Source organism: Chrysemys picta, chromosome 9, assembly GCF_011386835.1.
Source record: "Chrysemys picta bellii isolate R12L10 chromosome 9, ASM1138683v2, whole genome shotgun sequence".
In the NCBI taxonomy this organism is placed as follows: domain Eukaryota; kingdom Metazoa; phylum Chordata; order Testudines; family Emydidae; genus Chrysemys; species Chrysemys picta.
The window spans coordinates 76267303-76280339 of NC_088799.1; the positions used below are offsets into that span (position 1 = coordinate 76267303).

The 13037-nt window shown below is 46.1% G+C and overlaps 1 protein-coding gene across 1 annotated transcript; it reads right to left on the reverse strand.

The window, feature by feature from the left end:
* Positions 1-5893: 5893 nt before the first annotated feature.
* LOC135973422 (SRRM2 protein homolog rsr-2-like) lies at positions 5894-7903 on the reverse strand. The gene is made up of 2 exons (XM_065556522.1): positions 7566-7903; positions 5894-6486 (listed from the first exon to the last, which is right to left on the reverse strand). Exons 1-2 carry the CDS (start codon positions 7780-7782, stop codon positions 6200-6202), a joined length of 504 nt encoding a protein of 167 aa, XP_065412594.1. The 5' UTR covers positions 7783-7903; the 3' UTR covers positions 5894-6199.
* Positions 7904-13037: the final 5134 nt, after the last annotated feature.

Here is a 13037-nt window from a genome sequence, read left to right on the forward strand (position 1 = left end):
TGCAAGAATTAGGGATGCTTTGAGGGAGCAATTTGAGGTTGAAAACTAGCAGTGATATCTGGTGCCCTGCACGGGAGTGAAGTGCAGTAGTTCCAATCTTTAGGAATCAGTGTTTGCTAAGCAGACAAGCAGACTTGCAGTGCCTGTTTATTTCCTGGGCTAAGGAGTCTTTTACTTTTTGCAATAATAAAGAATGTTTTCACAGCCAAAAAATCCATTTATTGAAAAGAAAAAAAATTATTTATTGAAAAGAAACAAGGGGGTGGAGTGGGGAACGGTGCAATCACAGATTCGTGTATGTTCTGTCTGGTGTGCTGTGCAGTGAGTGCTGCACTTCAGGATAGCTATACTGCATGGTGATGGGGGTTGAGTGCAGAGGGTAAAGGTCGTGGTTTCCAGGGCTGGGTGGTGAAGATACTGGTGTTGGAGGCAGCTGGTGGCATGAAGAACACGGAAGTTTGGGAAAGTGGGTCGGAGGTGACAGTGGGGCACAACAGAAAGAGTTTTGGGACAAGGGCTGTGGAGGGGGTGGCATTCACGTTTGCGGTACTGCTCCTTCTGAATGGCTACGAGCTCCTGGATAGCATCTGTTTATGAGCCGATCCGTGCTTTGCTGCCGGTGCTCCGTGCTTTGCCGCCTGTGAGCTGCGTTTTCCTGGCGGATCCTGCTTTCTCTCTCCCTCCAGTTCTGTGCTTTCTCATTCTCTTTAATAGATTGCCGCATCACTTCTTGCAGCATGTCTTCTTTGCTTTTTCGCGGTCTCTTCCTGAGTCTTTGCAGTCTCTGAGCAGGCGATAAGAGGGACGGCTGAGGTCTCAAGGTCGATGCAGCTGTATAGGCAAAATGCAACATTTAACAGAGGCAGCATTGTTTATACCAGACAGAGTAATGATTTCCCCCACACTTAAGGAGTAGAAAACACAAATGGTCTACACAATAGCATAATTTTCCCATCCGAAACAGAGCACACATATCCCATGGGAGCCTCAAAATGGTGAGTACGGGGGACTGATTGTTTCAGGGCTGCACTGTCCTCTGGGTTTCTGTGCTTTGGGGAGAGCCAACAGCTTCAGGGGGCACCTACACTGAACACTGTCCCAACATTTTCCACAGGAGTTCGTCCTGGATGATATCTCGCTGCTGAGGGTGACCTGGGAAGCAAGGGAGGGTCTTCTACTGCAATGCGGCTTCCGCCCTGACCCATATGTAGCTTGTCTGTGTGCAACAATGATCCCCTCGTGGCACAGTGGCACGGACACGTTAGCCTGGCTGGGACAAGGACCACGGTGGCTCTCCCGATAAACCTGCGCAAGTGTATTGCACACGTTCTGAATGAGACATTCGAGGAGATTACCGAGGCCGATTACCGCGATGTGATAAACCACATCAATGAACTATTCCGCATCTAGGCATGCATACCTAACCCTCCTCTTCCAAAGAGCCCACACCGAAAAAATTCCTTCCCGAAAAAAAAACTGCTTACCGGGAACCCGCTCTTCAGTTTGTCCTCCACCAAGTACCGGCCGCTGCGACTGGTTACCTTCCTCCTGGCTCGAGAAGAGCTCCTGGCTGCATGGCTCCAGGGATTCCGGGGTGTCTCCATCCGGCCCACCAGCCTCACTCCCGTTTTCCTTCTCCTCCTCCTCCTCCCCCACACACCAGCTCTGAAGTGTCCATGGTGGTGCTTGGAGTGGAGGTGGGGTTAACCCCAAGTATTGCATCCAGCTCTTTGTAGAATCGGCAGGTCGTGGGGGGAGCACCTGAGCGGCCGTTTGCGTCGCGGGCTTTGCGGTAGGCACTCCACAGCTCCTTCAATTAATCCTGCACTGCAGGGCATCCAGGTCATGGCCCCTTTCCATGATCTCCTTTGATACCTTCCCCAAGGTATCATAATTCCTACGGCTGGAGCGCAGCTGGGACTGTACAGCTTCCTCCCCCAAACACTGATGAGGTCCAGCAACTCGCCATTGCTCCATGCTGGGGCTCACTCGGCACGTGGAGGCATGGTCACCTGGAAAGATTCGCTGATAGCACTCCACGCCACGCCGGGCTGAGAAAACAGGAAGGGGATTTTTAAAATTCCCGGGGAATGTAAAGGGTGGGTCACATGGTTGGTTACCTGAGGCCAGGACAGTAGAGTTTGAACTGATGACCAGAGTGGCTAGAATAGGCATTGTGGGATACTGCTGAATGCTTCTGGAGGCCATTCACAGTGCATTGGGCGGCCACACTGGCGCCGCAGCGCTGCTGTGGCAGCGCAATACATGCTATTCCTCTCGGAGAAGTGGAGTACATGCAGCGCTGCAACCACGGAGATACAGCGCTGCAAATGCCTTGCCAGTGTGGACGGGGAGTGAGTTACAGCGCTGGGGGCGGCTTTACAGCGCTGTAACTCGCAAGTGTAGCCAAGGCCTTAGAGCATCACAGCTAAATACAAGGTGGAACAGATTGTTAAGCATAAGGAATTAACACATATTGCAAGAGATCATTTAAGGTAAAGTGGACAGTTAATACTCCTGCAGTTATAGGACAAATAGAGGGGGTTAGTGGATTACAGATCATTGTAATGAGTCATGAATCCAGTATCTTTACTGAGTCCATGATTTTTAGTATCTAGCAGAAGTATGAATTTAGGCTAATTTTTTGAAGGGATTTCCTTTGGGAACGAGGCCTGAGAGGTCTGATATGGAGTGATTTTTTTGTGAAAAGTGTTTTCTCCTGGGTGACATGGTGTTTTTGTCTTTTATCGTTTTTCTCTGTTCATTTGAGAATGTAGCCACTGTCCGGTTTCACCCACGTTGTTCGGAAATTTAGTGCACTGGATGAGGTATGGCACATGTGGTGATAAGAGATGTATAGGACCCATGGATCTTGAAAGGTGCCTTTTGAAGGGATATTGATCATGATAGCAGTGGAGATACGTCTGCAGGTTTTGCTTCTTTTCTTAGGATAGGTTTTGGTGCTGCTTTTGAGTTGGTGTGTCCTGGCCTGTAGACAAGCTAATCATCAGAAATAAGCTCCAGAGTTCAAGAGTTGTTTCAAGGCCAGAAAAGGGGGGGTTCAGGAAAGATTTCTTTCAGGATGTGCTCCCCATTGAGTATGGGTTGTAATTGTTTAATGATACCCCTTAGGGATTGCAGTGAGGGGTGATAGGTGACAACAAGGGGCGTGCAGTTGGAGGTTTGTTCTTTGTTGTTTTTTTGTGCCATATTAAAACAGGCTGTCTGGGGGTATTTGGGTGGCCCATTCCATGATGTGATCTGCTTCTCTGGTGGTGTGTCCTTGTTTGCTGAAGGTGATTTTAAGTGCGTTAAGGTGTGTACCCCGGACTTTCTCTTTGAAGCATATTCTGTGGTATCTGAGTGCCTGGCTGTAGATAAGATTTCTTGGTATGTCTGGGGTAGTTTTTGGATCAATAGAGTCATATGTCCACTGCTAGGATGATCAACAGCCTCCCCCCCATAACACCATAGCTGACTCCTCAGTCCTCATCCTCAAAGGAAATCTGCACACTTTCAAAAGATGAGCCTGGGACCTTAAATCATATCTTTGTTAGATACTAAAAATCATAGACTCGGTAAAGACACTGGATTTATGGCTCCTTAGAAAGGTCTGTAACCCACTTACCCTCCTTTGTCCTATCACTGCAGAAGTGTTAATTGCCCACTTAATACATAGTACAAGAGAGTATTCAAAATGAACTCCCATCTGGTCCATCTTGTATTTAGGCATGACAGTCTAAACCAGTGGTTCTAAACCTATTTACCATCGTACGCTACATATGCAGCTCTCTGTGTTATGTGGGCCCCATCCACACAGTATATATACTACCTGTCTGGCCCTGAGGATGTCACAGGGGCCGCAGCTGTGTGCTGATTGGGTCACAGGTTGAGAACCACTGCTCTAAGCCCTGGTCTACACTACAGAATTACTATGGTATAATTATGTCGCTCAGTGCAGCAGTGTGCCTATGCAGTGTTTTAAGTGTAGATCTGCTCTAAGTACCTTTCCCAGACTTGGGGTATGTCTACACTACGGGATTAATCCGAATTTATATAATTCGAATTTGGGAAACAGATTGTATAAAGTCGAAATGTATGCGGCCACACTAAGCACATTAATTCGGCGGTGTGCGTCCAAGTACCGGGGCTAGCGTCGATTTCTGCAGTGTTGCACTGTGGGTAGCTATCCCATAGCTATCCCATAGTTCCCGCAGTCTCCCGCGCCCATTGGAATTCTGGGTTGAGATCCCAGTGCCTGATGGGACAAAAAACATCGTCGCAGGTGGTTCTGGGTACAGCCTCACCTCCTCCCTCCCTCCCTCCCTGCATGAAAGCAACGGACGGCAGACAACCATTTCGCACCTTTTTTCCTGGGTGAACACTGCAGACTCCATACAACGGCAAGCATGGAGCCCGCTGAGCTCAAGACAGCAGTCATGAACATTGTAAACACCTCGCGCGTTCTCGTGGAGTTTATGCTGAGCCAGGACCAGAAAAACGAGGCGAGGAGGCAGCGGCGGCGGCAGCGCAGCGACAAGCATGATGAGGACATGGACATGGACACGGACACAGAATTCTGTGAAACCACGGGCCCCGGTGCTTTGGAGATCATGTTGTTAATGGGGCAGGTTCTATCCATGGAACGCCGATTCTGGGCAAGGGAAACAAGCACAGACTGGTGGGACCGCATAGTGTTGCAGGTGTGGGATGATTCCCAGTGGCTGCGGAACTTTCGCATGCGTAAGGGCACTTTCATGGAACTTTATGACTTGCTGTCCCCTGCCCTGAAACGCCAGAATACCAAGATGAGAGCAGCCCTCACAGTTGAGAAGCGCGTGGCGATAGTCCTGTGGAAGCTTGCAATGCCAGACAGCTACCGGTCAGTCGGGAATCAATTTGGAGTGGGCAAATCTACTGTGGGGGCTGCTGTGATGCAAGTAGCCAAAGCAATCACTCAGGTGCTGCTACGGAAGTTGGTGACTGGGAAATGTGCAGGCCATAGTGGATGGCTTTGCTGCAATGGGATTCCCTAACTGTGGTGGGGCGATAGATGGAACCCATATCCCTATCTTGGCACCGGAGCACTAAGCCACCGAGTACATAAACCGCAAGGGGTACTTTTCAATGGTGCTGCAAGCACTTGTGGATCACAAGGGACGTTTCACCAACATCAACGCGGGCTGGGCAGGAAGGGTTCATGACGCTCGCGTCTTCAGGAACACTACTCTGTTTAAAGGGCTGCAGCAAGGGACTTACTTTCCGGACCAGAAAATAACCGTTGGGGATGTTGAAATGCCAATAGTTATTCTTGGGGACCCAGCCTACCCCTTAATGCCATGGCTCATGAAGCCATACACAGGCAGCCTGGACAGGAGTCAGGAGCTGTTCAACTACAGGCTGAGCAAGTGCAGAATGGTGGTAGAATGTGCATTTGGCCGTTTAAAAGGTCGCTGGCGTTCATTATTGACTCGCTCTGACCTCAGCCAAAGAAATCTCCCCATTGTTATTTCTGCTTGCTGCGTACTCCACAATCTCTGTGAAAGTAAGGGGGAGACCTTTATGGCGGGGTGGGAGGCTGAGGCAAATCGCCTGGCTGCTGATTACGCGCAGCCAGACACCAGGGTGATTAGAAGAGCACACCAGGAAGCGCTGTGCATCAGAGAAGCTTTGAAAACCAGTTTCATGACTGGCCAGGCTACAGTGTGAAATATCTGTTTGTTTCTCCTTCATGAAAACCTGCCCCCTTTATTGACTCATTTTCTTTAAGGAACCCACCCTCCCCCTTCCCCCAGCTTGCTTTCAAACCAAATAAAGTCACTATCATTTAAAAATCATTTATTCTTTATTAATAGATTAGAAAAAGAGGGCGGGAACCCAGGTGGGATTTGGGAGGAGGATCGGTGGGAAGGAAAAGGCCATTAAAAAAAGGTTAAAAAAATGACAGCCTTTTGCTTGGGCTGTCCACTGGGGTGGAATGGGAAGGTGTACGGAGCCTCCCCCCCCCCCGCGTTCTTAGACATCTGGGTGAGGAGGATATGGAACATGGGGAGGGGGAGGGGGGTACAGGGGCTGTAGCGGCACTCTGTTTTCCTGCAGCCGTTCCTGAAGCTCCACCAGACGCCGGAGCATGTCTGTTTGCTCACGCAGCAGCCCCAGCGTTGCATCCTGCCTCCTCTGATCTTCCTGCCGCCACCTCTCATCTCGAGCGTCTCTCCTCACGTTGGTCCCTCCTCTCCTCACGTTGATCCCTCCTGTCCTCACGTTGGTCCCTCATGTCCTCACGTTGGTCCCTCCTGTCCTCACGTTCACTGGCTTCTTTCCTATACTTTGAAACCGTTTCCTTCCACTCATTCAGATGAGCTCTGTCACTGCGGCTGGATTCCATAATTTCTGCAAACATCTCGTCTCGCGTCTTCTTTTTACGACGCCTTATCTGTGATAGCCTTCGGGATGGAGGAGGGAGGCTTGAGGAATTTGCAGCTGCTGTAGGGAGGGGAAAAAAAGAGAGAATTGTTTAAAAAGATACATTTTGCAGAACAATGCTTATACTCTTTCATGGTGACCAACACTATTCACATTACATAGCACATGTGATTTCTGTGCAAGGTCGCATTTTGCCTCTTAATACTGAGTGCCTGTGGCTTTGCTGCTAGAGATCACAGGTCTGGGCAACAGAATTCGGCTTGCATGCGGCCATGGTAAGCCATTGTCTTACGGCTTCTGCGCCCTCCTTTCCCACATACCAAGCAAAGCCCGTAGAGTGCTGCGGTTTTTCTGTTAACATTCAGCAGCAGCAGAAAACAAACTAACCACCCCACCCCACCCTCCCGCCATGAATTCTCTGGGATGATCGCTGTACCCCTCCCCCCCACCGCGTGGCTGGTATCAGGGAAGATCCCTGCAGGAACCAAACTAACCACCCCACCCCACCCCCCCGCCACCCTCCTCCCGCCATAAATTCTCTGGGATGATCACGGTACCCCTCCCCCCACCGCGTGGCTGGTAACAGGGAAGATCCCTGCTAGCCAAACGCGAAACGCTCAGGGCCAATTTCCCATCTGCGCTTGGCTAACTGCAGGGAAGGATTTATTTTCAGCCACAGGCAAACAGCCCAGTAGGAACGGCCACCTCTGTCCCCTTAATTAAGTTCCCGTATTTCAACCAGGTTACCATGAGTGATATCACTCTCCTGAGGATTGCACAACAAGATAAAGAACGGATGTTGCTTGAATGCCAGCAAACACCGGGACGATACGCTGCCAGGCTTTGTCAGGCAATGATACCAGATTACTTGCTGCAAGCATGGCGTGGTCAAGTGTCCTACCATGGAGGACGGAATAAGGATGCACTGCCCAGAAACCTTGTGGCAAGGCTTCTGGAGTACCTCCAGGACAGCTTCATGGAGATGTCCCTGGAGGATTTCCGCTCCATCCCCAGACACGTTAACAGACTTTTCCAGTAGCTGAACTGACCGCGAATGCATCCCAAGTCCTCAGGGCAAAGTAATCATTAAAAACCGTTTGCTTTTAAAACAAGTTTTATATTTTAAAAGGTAAACTCACCTGAGGTCCCTTCCATGGGGTCATGGTCTTGGATACTGGCTTGGGAGGGTTGGGAGGGTACTTCAGTCAGGCTGAGAAAAAGATCCTGGCTGTTGGGGAGAACGGAGTGCTGTGTGCTCTCTGCAAGCTCATCCTCCTCCTCCTCCTCCTCCTCCTCTCCCCCATCGGCAGAATCCTCAGGTGTAACTGATGAGACTATCCCCGACCCGGAATCCATGATCACAGGTGGGGTAGTGGTGGCGGCCCCCCCTAGAATTGCATGCAGCTCGGCGTAGAAGCGGCATGTCCGCGGCTCTGACCCAGAGCGACCGTTTGCCTCCTTTGTTTTTTGATAGGATTGTCTGAGCTCCTTGACTTTCACGCGACACTGATTTGAGTCCCTATTGTGGCCTCTCTCCATAATGCCCTTGGAGATTTTTTCAAAAGTTTTTGCATTTCGTCTTTTAGAACGAAGTTCTGCTAGCACTGAATCCTCTCCCCATATAGCGATCAGATCCAGTACCTCCCTCACGGTCCATGCTGGTGCTCTTTTTCGATTATCGGCCTGCATGGTTACCTGTGCTGATGAGCTATCTGTGGTCACCTGTGCTCTCCACGCTGGGCAAACAGGAAATGAAATTCAAATGTTCGCGGGGCTTTTCCTGTCTACCTGGCCAGTGCATCCGAGTTTAGATTGCTGTCCAGAGCGGTCACAATGATGCACTGTGGGATAGCTCCCGGAGGCCAATACCATCGAATTGCGGCCACACTATCCTTAATTCGGCCACACTATTCCCTAAATGTTAAAATCGATTTTGGCGCTACTCCGCTCGTTGGGTTGGAGTACAGAAATCGATTTAAAGGGCCCTTTATTTCGAAATAAATGGCGTCGTTGTGTGGACGGTTGCAGGGTAAACTCGAATTAACGCTGATAAATCCGAATTAAAGTCGTAGTGTAGACCAGGCCTTGGAGAAGAGCTCTGTGTAAGTTTGAAAGCTTGTCTCTCTCACCAATAGAAGTTGGGCCAGTAAATGATATTGCCTCACCCACCTCCTCTCTCTTATCATGGGACCAACATGGCTACAGCAAGACTGTAAACGAAAAACAGAGTATGTTCACTTACAAATATTTATCTTAAATAAAGTGACTTAAAACATTAATGCTTAGCAATTCAGCAAACGTGAAGTCTGAGGCTGCTCACAGTCAAGCTGGAGGCTGATTCAGTCCCCTGAACTCCAGTATCATGAAGCCACAAAGAAATCATGAAGCCACTTTTGTGCCCCTCTTCCCACCCCCATCTTCCTCAGCTGCATTAACTTCATCTCAACCACAGCTAGAGATCCTGTCCATACATGGGGTCTGGGGCCAAAGTTAATTAAAGAACAGTTATTTTCATGTTTTATTCTTTGCCTACTGAACTAACACAGTTATTATTTCTCGTTTGCTTATTTCAATGTCGTGTTTTACATTAGTGAACAAAAACAAAGAGCTTTCTAGAATCTCAAATGATTTTGTCTGTTTTTTATGTTTGCTCTTGCACAACCCTGTATTTTGGGCTAGTAAATGGAATGTCCTCCAGAACTGGAAGTGATTGTCTAATACACAACTGCTTACCAATACTTCGCTGTCCGTCTTTGTGTTTCCTGAGTTAGAGGTTAGCTATATCAAAGTCAGTGGAAGCTGAAGCTTGGGGGTTTTGATATGCTCCAACAGTTCTCATTAATTATGAAGCCCAGACAATTACAGTAATGCAGGTGCTCCAAGGCAAATACATCAAGCATGAGACTTGCTGGGATGCATTTCTTGTTTGTTGTAATAGCTTTGGCTTTGGACATTTATAGAAGGAGATTGATTATTCTTTCCCCCAAATTATACCAAATAGATTATTTTCTGTTTGTAAAACTCAAGATTCTTATCAGCTTCCTACCACTCAGCTATTTATACTCTGAGCTACCCAGTACCGCTGTATGTTCACTATTATGTTACAAAGACATGACTAGAGTATGTAATTATGTGTGTGCCCTTTCCAAATACCAACTATTATCCTTTTTCTGATTCTGTTTACTTCAGTAATTGTTGAAGTCGTCCAAGGTGAGCTGAGACACCTTTACTAAGCATTCCCATAATGAATTTATGTATTACTACTGTGCCCTAAGAAAGCTTTTGGGTGATTACTGGATTTGTGTGGGTTTTCTATCAAAAATTATTAAATGAAACCAATCACAAGGTCTGTACTGTATTCCTAAATCCTGGCAATGTGGATCTTAACTTGGTCCAAATTAATTATTATAATTGAACGCACACAGACAATTTACTCAAGCAGTGAGTAAAATTCTCCAGACCTGATGTCTATGAATTCTGCATTTGAATGATTACATGTGTGATTGTCAATACCAATATTCAATACACACTCAAGCAGTTGACAATCCATTCTGTACATGCAAATGTCTGTTTGCATGTTCAAATATGGTATATGCGCTTACAATTTTGGAAAATTTGGCCTCAATTATAAATTATATGGAAAACATGCAAAGCTCTTCTGTGGTGCAATGGACTGCACTGTTAGTTGTTCAGACTTTCAGGTAAGATACTAAACTGAGTTCTTTTCTGTCTATCTCTGATAGCTGTCTAGGTGGAAGTTAAAGATCCCTTGGTGAGCCGTATAATGGAGGAGCCCCTAAAGTAAGCCCCTGGATCCATATCCCCCTATATTTTTGAGATGTTTGAAAACCAAACAGAGAGCTAGATCCATATTTTGCAAATGTCTCTGGTCTTCATATGGGGAAAAGCAAAACTCAGTGTCTAAAACTTGTTCCAAACTTTAGGGAGCTAGACATTTGGATCTAAATATTGGATTGAATGCTTCAGTAAGAAAACAGGGAATAAACCCCAGATCCTGGCTAATACTTCCTGTCTCAATAAAACATATTTTAATATCCAAAGCTATTTCAGAGACATTATTGAATGCTGGGACATTACCACCTGCCCTTTACCGCCTCATTACCACCTGCCCTTAGCGTGAGGAAGCCTTGTCTGTTCCTGCTGTGGGTCAGCTCCCCAACTCCATCAGCCTCAGGCAATACAAGTACTCCCTTCTAGGCTCCATAGGATTGCTGATACTCTATAGGTTAGCAATAGGCACAGTTCAACTCTTGAGCCTCCTGAGCATCTCCCTGGAACGTTTAACCCCTAGTTCAACTGCACACGCTCCGTTTTCACAAATCCACTGCTTCCAAAGAAGCAGTACACCTCAGATCACTGCTCCGCTTAACTCACAGCACCCCGATTTGTTTATAGTGAAAACAAATATGTTTGTTTAACAAAGCATAGAGGTTCAAGTAGTAGCAAGTGGAAGTATTGGAAACAAATGATTATATAGAAAATCAAATTATAACGTTCATTCTAGAGTCTTGACTTATGTAACAAGCTACTCTCATGTCTAATAAAGTATTGCTCACCCAAAATGCTCGCAGTGCTTTACAGCTAGATGGGCTGTGATCCTTCTTCATGAGACATGGATGCTGTCAGTTTGCCTCCTAGATGAAGGATTCAGTTTGTCTCATGATATACCAGATCAATTCTTTATCTTTGCTCATAAACAGGACACCCCCTGCTGTTTGTTTCTTCCTGTAGATTTCCTCTCTTGTAGATTTTGCAACCTGTCAATTCTCACTTGGCTCAATATGCAAATAGGCATACAATACACAAATGGCCAAGCAAGGGATTAGGTGGTTACCTCTTCCCTGAAAGGAACATTTCCGAGGTATGTCACTTCTTGGTGACCTGCCTTAACACCAAGACCTTAAGAACACAACATTCAGTATACATACATAACTCCTTAATATTATCTGTATGTACATTTTGCAAATGATTATGATAATCAGTCTAGTCTCCTGCTAGAGAATTCACATGCCACTCTTTGGTGAACTGTTATGCAGATATCCAACCTTGGGGATCCCTCTAAAACCCTATACATCCATGTGCCCTCTGCCAGTTGTCACCAAGGGTCCCTGAGTCACAACTGCCTAACAGCTGTTCTGTTTACCCAGAGTCACTCCCCAATACTTTTGCAAAATTATATGCAAAGGTCAAAATAACAAATGCTTATGAGCTTATTGAAAACTGAACCCTTGAATAAGAAACTGGATTTTAAAATCTTCTAGTAATGTTATTTTGACCTTTGCATGTACTTATCTTACAAATTTTAGAGGGCAAGGATAAATCTGAAAGGACAGTATAAGTCAGGTGGGATAAGAATGATTGATGAAGGGTTGTTTTACACTAGGCAAAAGATTCTGGGGACAGGGGAATATTGGGACAAATTGTGTTCTTATATCCAAGTAGCTACATAAGTATGAAGTATTATTGTTATTAAGTAATATTTTATAATAGCTGGGATTTTTGTAATTAGAATATTTGGAAAATATTGTAGTTGTCTGCATTACCCTCAACATGCTCATAACACTTGCAGCTATGCATTTAAGATCATGAAAATAATTAAATTTTTATGCTTCAGGGCTTGAGCAGGTTACCTACAGGGGTCAGGAAGGAATTTTTTTCCCCTGATGCACAATTGACTAGATGTGTTCTGGGATTTTTTTTAACTTTCCTCTGAAGCATAAGTGATTGGCCACAACTAGAGATGTGACACCAGACCAAGTGGAACAGTTTGCTAAGGTGCTACAGAGAATCTTCTTTCTAGATACCTGGCTGGCGTGTCTTGCTTTAATGCTCATACTGATTACTGGATTTGGGGTTGAGACAGAATTTTCTCCAGGACAAATTGGCAGGGACCCTTGGTTTTTTTGTGGGGTTGGTTTTTTTTTTTTTTGGCCTTTCTTTGTAACTTGGGATATAGTTCATCTGCTGGGGTCCTCTGAGCATACCTCATCTAATCAACTCCCTGCCATGGCAGCTTGGTCTCTCCTGTTTTCTACTTGTGACACATAGTTTAGTTCCTTGAGGACTGAAATGCTTTAGTCTAAAGTCTTTGGGCTTAGTATAGGGGTATCTTGTATAGGAGGTCATATTATATGGTCTAATGGCCCCTTCTGTCCTTAAACTCTACAAAAAGATCAAAGTTAGGCATTACACTGATAAGTGATATTATTTATTTATTTATTTAAAGTTCAAGGATGCCCAGTATCGTGATATGGGTGCATTTCACAATACTAAAGTGGTTCCATAAAGATCTTTAATATAACTTCCTAAACTTCCACAGTAGCTGGTCCAGCTCCCCAGCAATCACTATAAATGGCAAATGGCAACTTGAACAATAAGTGCCTGGAGATTCAAAGACCCATATAGGCATTTGAGGTGCAAAACTCTGAACGAGGTGATGTGTTTAGCCTTTTACTGTAAATGTATCCAGGTTCAGCATCACGTTTTTTCAGAGAGGTCAAGCTCCGGAGGCAAATGTATCCAATGTTGCCTGCTATGTGTTTCAACCTTAGAATAGTCAGCTAAAACAATTCTTTCTGAGTATCCTTGTC